At 40.6% G+C, this 9,493-nt stretch overlaps 1 protein-coding gene across 1 annotated transcript in view; it reads right to left on the bottom strand.

Annotated features, from left to right (window-relative positions):
* LOC9651995 (receptor-like protein kinase BRI1-like 3) overlaps positions 1-7,708 on the bottom strand; it is a 10,344-nt gene extending 2,636 nt beyond the window's left edge. The window contains exons 1-4 of the mRNA XM_024661785.1: positions 7,541-7,708; positions 7,195-7,412; positions 6,968-7,105; positions 3,776-5,892 (exon numbers count right to left, since the gene is read on the bottom strand). Coding sequence (XP_024517553.1) covers positions 3,776-5,892; positions 6,968-7,105; positions 7,195-7,412; positions 7,541-7,708 — 2,641 coding nt within the window. The remainder of the gene's footprint in view (positions 1-3,775; positions 5,893-6,967; positions 7,106-7,194; positions 7,413-7,540) is intronic.
* Positions 7,709-9,493: the final 1,785 nt, after the last annotated feature.

The raw sequence follows: 9,493 nt of genomic DNA, 5'->3' as shown, positions 1-9,493 counted from the left end.
GGTTTGAATCCCATAAGAAGCAAATACGGCCAAATATACCTCCAGTAAATATAGAGGGAAATGGCAAGTATGATAATACAGTCATAAAAACAAGAGAAATAACAAGAGTAAAATGACTTATATGGTATAAAAATTACTTCTCCCCTTCCTTAGGAATATTGTCCAAATCATAGTCAAAACTTGGAAATACTCTTTTCATCTCATCTTTAGTTTCCTATGTAGTTTCATCACTAGAATAGCCATTCTATTGAATCAACAATTCCTGAGTTGTTTTATAGCATATTTTCACCAACCTTTGAACAAGAATATATGCTAAACTAGCTTTCTCAGCATCAATCTCTAGAACCTGGATGATGAGCTAATCTAAGATATTGCTAAAGTATGAACATGTTTTTAACTTGCTCACATGGAACTTCAAATGAATTTTAGAGCTAGCTAGCAAGTCTAAAATGTAAGGAAGATCTCCCACACATTGCAAAATTGCACAAAGCCTATAATACTACAAAGACAACTTAATATTACTACCTCCTTTGAGAGACCTGAGCATATTAGACAACTTAAGAAAAACCTTATCACCAACTTTTTACTCCTAATGATGATAATACTCATCAGTTAATCTCTTGTCTTGATCTTGAGTTTGCCTTATATTCAACTTTGCCAACTTAAGTTTGTCTTGTATATCCTCTAGGAAATCACAAGCAAAAAGCACTTGATCTAAAGCTAAACTCAAACCCACAAGAGACCATGGCTTGAAGCTATATATCACCATAAATAAGGATATGTCAATAGCTAATTATTGAGTCTATTGTGAGCAAACTGAAGCAAAGGTAAATACTTCTCCCATACACCTTGCCTAGTCAAGCTCCCCACAAATGATCATAGCATATCTTCCAATAGTTGATTTATGCCCTTTGTCTATCTATCAAATTGTGGATGCTCACCTCTACTCATGTTCAACTTAGTCTCTAATTTTTCAAATACTATTTGCTAGAACTTTGACATGAATTTGAGATCCCAATCACTCATAATATCACCTAGCAAACCATACAGACTAAATAATTAGTTTACAAATAACTAAGGAAGATCAAAAGCTTTAACATTTGTCTTCATGGGAAAAAGTGAGCCAATTTTCATCAAACAATCCATATCAATCCAAATAATATCATTTTCTTGAAAGGTTTTGGGCAAATTAATGATAAAGTCCATCAAGATGTTATCCCACTTATGCTCAAGTATATATAGAGGATGGTAAAGGTCAATGAGCTTCTAGTGATCAGATTTAATTGCCTAGCAGGTCAAACAATTGTATATGTACTTTTCTACATCTAACTTCATCCCAAGCCAAAAAAAATGTGTTTTTACCAACACATACGTCCTTAATACCCTTGGATGCCCAACACTTGGCATATCATGACACTCCACCAAAATCCTTTTGATGAGCTTATCAACATAAGGAACCACTGTATAACCCTTCTTCACCAAGATTCCATCTTATATCTCAAATGACATAAAATTGTCGGGGCTTCACAACAATAGAGGCATCCCTCTTCAAATCTTCATGTGCATATTAACGATAAAGGAGTTGAAGTCAACAAACTCCTTAAGCTCATCCAAAAGATCACTATATAATTTCACAAATGAGATATAATTCACTATTCTAGATAATGCATCAACCACCTTATTGTCACCCCTCATCGATATTGGATCTTAACTAACATTTCTTACAAGAACTCTTACCAACATGCAAAGTGGTCTTGAAGATTTGTTTGATAAATAAAATATTGGAGAGACTAATAGTCTAAATCTATATAGAACTCCAATCCATATAAATAATATCATCATTTCTTCACAGCATTAACTATATCATATAACTCCTTGTCACAAGTCAGCTAATTCTGTTGTGTCAAGAATATGCCCAATTTAAAACAATACTACTCCAATAGCAATGTCATTTGCATCTATCTCAACCACAAGTGACTTCTTAGAATCAAAGATATTCAACACCAAAGTAGAAATACAATACTATTTCCACTGTGTAAATGCCATTTGACATTTTGCATCCCAATTATATATAATAGTATGATTCAATGTGTTTTGGAGAAGATTAGTTAAGGGAGTAGGCAATATATACTACTCAACCACAACCTTGATCTTTGCTAGATCAACTCTCAATCCATGCATTAAAATCAAATGCTTAAGATATCCAATTTCCTATTGTCTTTCAAGAATTCCAACACTTGTTTCACATGCATTTCATGCTTTTCTAAGGTAACACTAAATACCAAGATATCATCAATATAGTGTATGTGATCATGGGATGAGATTTGGATATACTGTCACCATGGATCTTTGGAACCTTGGGGGATAAATAGGGATAAAATAGCCACTAAGAGCTCTTTCATCAAACAATTACCCAGTTGACTTAAGGGGAGAGAGATAAAGTGCGCTACATGTGGTATCGGAGCAAATGACACAAGTTTGATTCCTATTGATTAGTGGTTACTTAAAAAATACAATATACCCTTGAGCAAGGTATATTCCTACCTCTAGATTTGAAATCGTACGTATTGGGCATCTATGCATATGTCTTTCCTCTTGTGTGGAGTATCCACGGACGAAAGTATCCACCATAGGACTGTGGTACGGGTGGATGACTAATTGCCTCACATGGAATAGCCAGTTTACATAATGGAAAGATTAATAGATTCAATGCGGAAATGGAGGTGTTGGTTCCCCTTGGCTTAGTAAAGGTTGTTAGTCAATAGTCAATAAGGACATTAACATCTTTAAAGGGGGGGTGAGTGTAGCGCATGTGATCATAGGATGAGATTTAGATATACTGTCATCATGGATCCTTGGAACTTTGAGGGATAAATAGAAATAAAATAGCCACTAAAGGCTCTCTCATCAAACAATTGCCCCTTTTCCAGTTGGCTTAAAGGGAAAGAGATAAGGTGCACTACAATCAAAATAATCAATCACAAAATTCCCCAAGTAAGGTTGCAAAATTTGATTCATTAAACCTTTGAAAAGTTGCAAGCATATTTGTCAAACCAAATGGCATCACCAATAATTTGTAGTGACTTGTCCTTGTTTGAAATATTGTCTTTGGAACATCCTCCAGCTTAATAATAATTTGATGATATCATTATCTCAAATCAATCTTTGAAAAGTAGCAAGCACCACAATACACCAAATCATTGATATGAGGGATTGAGAACATATTTTTCAGTATCTTATCATTCAATCTTTTGTAGTTCATGCAAAGACACTATATACTATCTTTCATCTTGACTATTAGCACTAAAGCAACCTAAGAAGAGAACAGTAGATAAAGATGGGTAAGTATAAAAATCAAGTTTTGACATATGTGTTAATTGCTAAAGAAATTGAGCCTGGACAAGTTAGATTTTCTGGAACCTCGGAGATTGTGTTATATTTTGGATGTGTCAACAGTGAAAATGCAACTAATGCATATCTATATCCTTACATATAGTACAGAAACAAAGTCATGAACACATGACATGAAAAAGTAGGGATTAATGCAAATCAGCAACAAGCTCTTCATTGCTAAACCACTCATATGACCATTGCTAATGCAAGTATGTAAGCTAGAAATCTTGAAAGTTTGTATTCACTTTTATAGACTACATTATCTTCACTTTTATTGACTACAGTTTGAATTTAACTCAATAATATAACCAAGACATCAAAACCCGTTGAAGTAATCTTTCCCAACTCTTGCTGAAGAATACTGCACAGCTCCATAAAACACATGAAACAACAGCAGCAACAATGCCAGCCAGCATCCTTCCATCTTCATCCTTCCCACCAGAATGATTATCCAAATTATGGTCATCAGGAGCAGCACGTTGACATTCTGCAAGTGGGATGCCACACAGCCCCGGATTTCCTTCGTAGCTGCTTGCTGGGAAAACTGGAAGCTGCCCTGCCTGTGGAATCCGTCCAAGAAGCCTGTTGTGTGAGATGTTGAAGTACTTCAAAAAGGTGAGGTCGGCAAGCGAGCCCGGGATCTGTGATTCGAGCTGGTTTTGTGAGAGATCTAGCCACTCAATGTTCTTGAGGTTGCCCATTGTGGAAGGAATAGCCCCTGTGAGCAAGTTGTGTGCAAGGTTCAGCCAATACAAATTCTGAGTCGCACGGAATTCTGTTGGGATTGTTCCTGTGAAGCTGTTGAATGAGATATCGATGCACCAGTGGCTAGTATGATTTGGAGTTAAATAAATGTTGAAACCCGGAGGTGCTAGGTAGAACCAAGTTTGGCATCTGGTTGCAATGGGAAGTTGCTCAAACTCATGGAAACGTATCCCCTGGAGTATGAACATGGCCTCGTTGTAACCTTTGCAGATGGATGGCTCTATGTTGAACAGCAACACCATCAAGTAGGGGAATGTTACATCATTATTATACCGCGTCTCTTTAACTGAGCAGCCGACCCAGCTTGGAATTTCTCCCGCCATCTGGTTGTCGTTCAGTGAAAGCTGGATTAGATTGCTGGTGTTTTTTAGCTCCACTGGAAGACCACCCTCTAGCTTGTTGTGCCCAAGTAGAAGACCTCGAAGACTTGGTATCTGTACCACAGATGCCGGGATTGATCCAGATAGCATGTTGTTGCTAAGAACTAGCGTGTACATTTTCTTCAAGCGAGATATCTCCTCTGGTATAACACCGGAGAGATTGTTGTGACTGAGATGCAGGGTCACCAACTCACTGCAGTCGCCGATTGTAGGTGGTATCCTGCCTTCGAGATTGTTGCCCCAAAGGATGAGGTGTTGAAGCTTTGGAAGTCTGCTGCATATATCCTCTGGAAGTGATCCTGTCATGGAGTTGAGACTCAGATCGAGCATTTGTAGGTTATCACAGTGAAAGCTCAAAACCGGACCATGCAATCTGTTGTATACCAACACCAAAGACTCGAGTCTGGAGTTTAGGAGGCAGATGTTTGTGTTGCTACTGATGAACATGTTGCAGCTCAAGTCTAGAGCCTCGAGGGTTTGAGGAACTGTAGGGAGTTCACCCGTGAAACTGTTGTGGTCGGCTCGAAGAACCTTCAGGGACTTGAAAACCTGAGGTAAACTTCGATTGGCAAATACCGAGAGAAATGGTCCAGAGAAGTGATTATCTGACAGGTTGAGCACCTTCAAAGCATCACAATCGTTCCAAAAAACTGTTTCAGAAATGTTGTTAAACGAGACGTCCAACTCCTGCAGACTAGTACAATGCTCAATCCGAAATGTTGTGAAGAAGTTAGATGAAACATTAAGATGTCGTAGACTTTTGCAGTTTTTGAACATATCTTCAGGGATCTCTCCAACCAGCTGATTGCTCGAAACGTCTAGAAACTGCAAGCTCTTGCATGATGTGAAGAAAGAAGAAGGCATTGAACCACTCATTTCGTTGTAGGATAGATCGACGGAAACCATTGAATTCCCAATTGATCTTTTCACTGAAATGTGTTGTAGCTTGTTGTGTGAGAAGTTCAAAATCCTCATGCCTTTGCATGAAAGAGTAAGAGTGTCGAGAAAATCCCCAGTGAAATGGTTCCTTGACAAGTCAAGAACCTCCAGAGAGCATTCCTGCGAAGAGGATATGTTGATTTCTGTGAGGTTGTTCCCTGAAACAGAAAAGTTGCGTAGCTGAGGTAGGGCTTGGATTGTAAAAATCGGAAGAGGTCCTGAAAGTGAGAGATCGTTGAGCTGTATGCTAGAAATCTGGCCTGGCAGTGCTGAGGAACAATTGATACCATTCCATTGGCAAACATCTGTTCCTCTGTTCCAGCTATTCAGCGACAATAAAGGATCATGTACAGATTTCCTAAAATTCAAGAGTGCTTCAACTTCTAAATCTCCAGCATCTGCATGATCGACGAGCCTGATAGAAAGTAAGAAAACAGCAAGTAACTTCCACGCATCCATTTGAAAGAAACAGCAAGAAATGAATAATGAATGGTTCAAGTCTTACCATATCATATATATTTTGCAGCCTTGAAAGTGCTTTCAAAGGCTCTTTGGAAAAACCTGGGTCTTAGAGTATCGCCACATGACTTTGAACGGAATGATCAAAGTGAACGTTCTCACCTAGTCCTGGATGCATAGTGTGATACTGGAAAACAGCAATAGATTTTTGACAGAGAAATTCAAGACTATTACCATTTGGACCAATTTTCCCATGGGAGAATATGGCCGTGGGATCCTTGAAATCACTAAAGCGAGCATTCTCACAACAAAGTAGGCTTTCTTCTTTCGTACGGTTGTTTCTTTTCAGTGCCGTGTCCTCAGTTACAACGTGGTTGTCTCTTTTAGTGCCGTGTTTGACTTCTTCGTTCCCAATTGTTAGGCACCAGGTCAGGATAATAGGATAAGGAAAGGGCCCTACAATCAAGTGATCACCTCTTTAGCCAGTTGGCTTAGGGTGTAAGGGATAGGATCCTAACATTGGTATCGGAGCCTAGTTCGATTCTCGTGGTTGACGAGTGGGGCAGGAATATTTGAAAGGAATATTCAACATGGTGGATCTAGAGGGAGAACCAAGGTTTGGTAGACCCTAAGAGAAGGACCATGGTGACGGGAAGGTGGCCTAAGTATGATCGTGGACGATCATTCCCTGACGAGGGGGAGGATTGTTAGGCACCAGATCAGGATAATAGGATAAGGAAAGGGCCCTACAATCAAGTGATCACCCCTTTAGCCAGTTGGCTTAGGGTGTAAGGGATAGGATCTTAACACCAATCCCAAATTTTGAATCTGCAAGACCCACGGATTAGTCATTTTAGTGACTCAAAAGAACATGACTTTGAGCTACTGGATACCTGGAAAGTCATAGAAACATTGGAAACATCGGAGGAGCGAAGATTTAAAACTAATAACAATTGCTGAGAATAACTCAAATTCTAGTGATTCATGAGTTTGACTGAATATTTTGTTTAAGGCTGGGCAGACAAGCGCACCACATATCTGCACTCAATATCCTCACCCTCCATGAGAGAGCAAAGTCGTATGCAACCGCAGAGAAGGCCGAGATGAAGACGGTGTCCTCTACAAGTCTCACTGCCCAATCCGTAAAAGAATTAGGTCCACACAGCTCCCTACACCAACACCGATGTTGAGTTCATCTCCCAGATTGCTGCTGCATTGCTTTCAACAATTGTTTCTCTAGATCAAACATGTTCATTACCCAGTAGCATTTCCCCTTGTAGATGAAGGGACGAATGTGTTGAAGAAGCTGGTTACATAGTGCTGGTCGCGCGTTGTCCACGTGAGACCAAGCTCTGGAATGCGGATCGTAAGTTGGGAGTATCTCCCGCCTAGTGGTGTAGAAGAAAGGTCAGCCCCGTAGAGGTGATCCCAGTGAGCTTGACCTGCTGAAGAAGGGGCCCTCGTGCCAAGAAGATGCTGCATGCGGACAATTCGATCTTGCAGTTCGTAAAGTATGACAATGTGACTGGTGACATCTCTTTCGCTGTCAATGCAAAGAAGGGCTGGATGTATGTAGACGACTTTTAAAAAGAAATGGAACTGGCGGAAGCGCCTTCCAGATTGGATTCCCCACAGCCAAAGTCGTCGATTCCGAGTGTTCCACGAGCATCCCACAGACGAGCCCGTTGGACGAGCACAAGCCCACGAAACACGATCCCGGAGGGCCTAGTGGAAGGATGCACCTCTTGCGCTGGGATCTGTGTGGACGCCATAGCTCGGCGTGATTCTCCAGTGTCATGCCATAGTCAAAACGATCGTCAGTGTACATGTAACGACGCTGCCTACAGCCACGACACCTGCGAATGCGTCCTTTGACTCGTGACCGGCTGGCCCGTGCGCACCCTGAACACGGCCCAGGGCTCCAGCGGTGGCTTGTAGAGCTGCACGAAACGAGGAGAGAGCACAGGATCGTGCCAAGACTTGCACACCGCCTGCAATGTGAACAAGTCTGGGACGTCCAGGAAGCTCAAGATGTGCAGCACTAGCGATGGCTCCGTGACGCACTCGAAATTCCCGCAGAGACCTGCGCTCCATTTCCCCATTCTCTTATTTAGAAAAATTCTCCTTCACTTATAGGGAGCATCTTTTAGTTTCATGGACGCGCCAGAATTGCTTGTTCGAGTTTTTGTGCTGTCCAAGATTTCCTCCAGATTCAATCACTTGTCAAGGATGCCTGTGTGTAGTGTAGAGAGACGAACCTCCAGCAGCCATGGCTGCTAGCGCTGCTACTCTTGCTAGCACTGTTTTTTATCTATATTCCAGGAAAATAAAGTATATCATTTACTAATTTTATAACATATAGGGCCAAATATACGGTTATGATGTTATATACTAATATTAGCGTAATGGGATTTTGGTAGCCATTGGATTGGTTTTAATTCTAACCACTCGCTTTTGTATATAAGTTAAAGTTTTTAAGCTAATTGATATGCATATTTTCTGTCCATATTCCAAACACTCACATTAGTGGAGGTGAAAAGCAATTTTCATTATCCCTGAGGAATGCTTGAATTTGGGATTTTGGTTTAAATCTAACTTTTGCATTGTCAAAATTTAGCTTTTTCCATTTCTTTTTTTTTGTTCTTTCCTTTCAGACCTTTTCCATTGTCTAGATCTCCTTTTCCTTCTAGTTTTTTCTCATTTCTCTTCTTTTGCTCTTTCCTTTTCATTTATCTTTATGGTAAAGTAATAGTTTCCTCCTCTAGCTTTGGAGTAGCAATTAGTACAATTGCTTGATGCTATTGCAATTGAACAACTAAACTCAATTGATGACAGCATTCACGGCATATGGTCCAGCTCCTCCTACTTTTGGTGCCAATCTTCGCGTTTGGCCAAAGTTCTTTCGTGAGAATTTTGGGGATAATGTGTACCATTGGTTCAATCACTTCACAGTGATTGCCACATATCATATTTGGAATGATGCTCGACGTTTGTGTGAGTTTCCTCATGTCTCCAAGGGACGGTGCTATAGTGGTACAATGGTTTGAGTGTAGCCACTCATGGGGATTGGAGTGTTCTCCCGGATGTCTTCAAACATGCATTTGGATATGCCGACGATTGTGATGATGCCTTCCAGCAATTGCAACATCTTCGTCAAGGGCCATATGAGTCGGTGATGCAATTTGGCGTTCGTTTCCAAAGCCTTTTGCTTCGTGCAGAATTAAATATGTTAGAGCGGATCAAGCTAGGAATGTTGTGGCCAGCACTTCCTCAAAATCTTGTTGTAGGCGACTAAATTTTCCATTCTATTTTAGTCACTTAACCACACCTCTAACCACTTGGAGGAGTCTCATTCACAACCTCCTTAAATCCAATTCAAGATTTGGGACTTGTTAGTCTCGAGAATGGCATCCATGCCACTCATCCTTTACACTTGGTCCAAGTGCTCCATGCGTCTAGTCCCAAAATCGACACCCAAAGGTACCACTGACATATCAGCCCGTTATGCTAAGGCCATGCCCATTCACCTTTGCCGCACTGCGAACTCAGTCATTACC

Source organism: Selaginella moellendorffii, unplaced genomic scaffold (genome assembly GCF_000143415.4).
Source record: "Selaginella moellendorffii unplaced genomic scaffold, v1.0 SELMOscaffold_85, whole genome shotgun sequence".
NCBI lineage: Eukaryota > Viridiplantae > Streptophyta > Lycopodiopsida > Selaginellales > Selaginellaceae > Selaginella > Selaginella moellendorffii.
The sequence above is the reverse complement of the archived record's forward strand: the minus strand, read 5'-3'. Positions and strand labels throughout refer to the sequence as shown.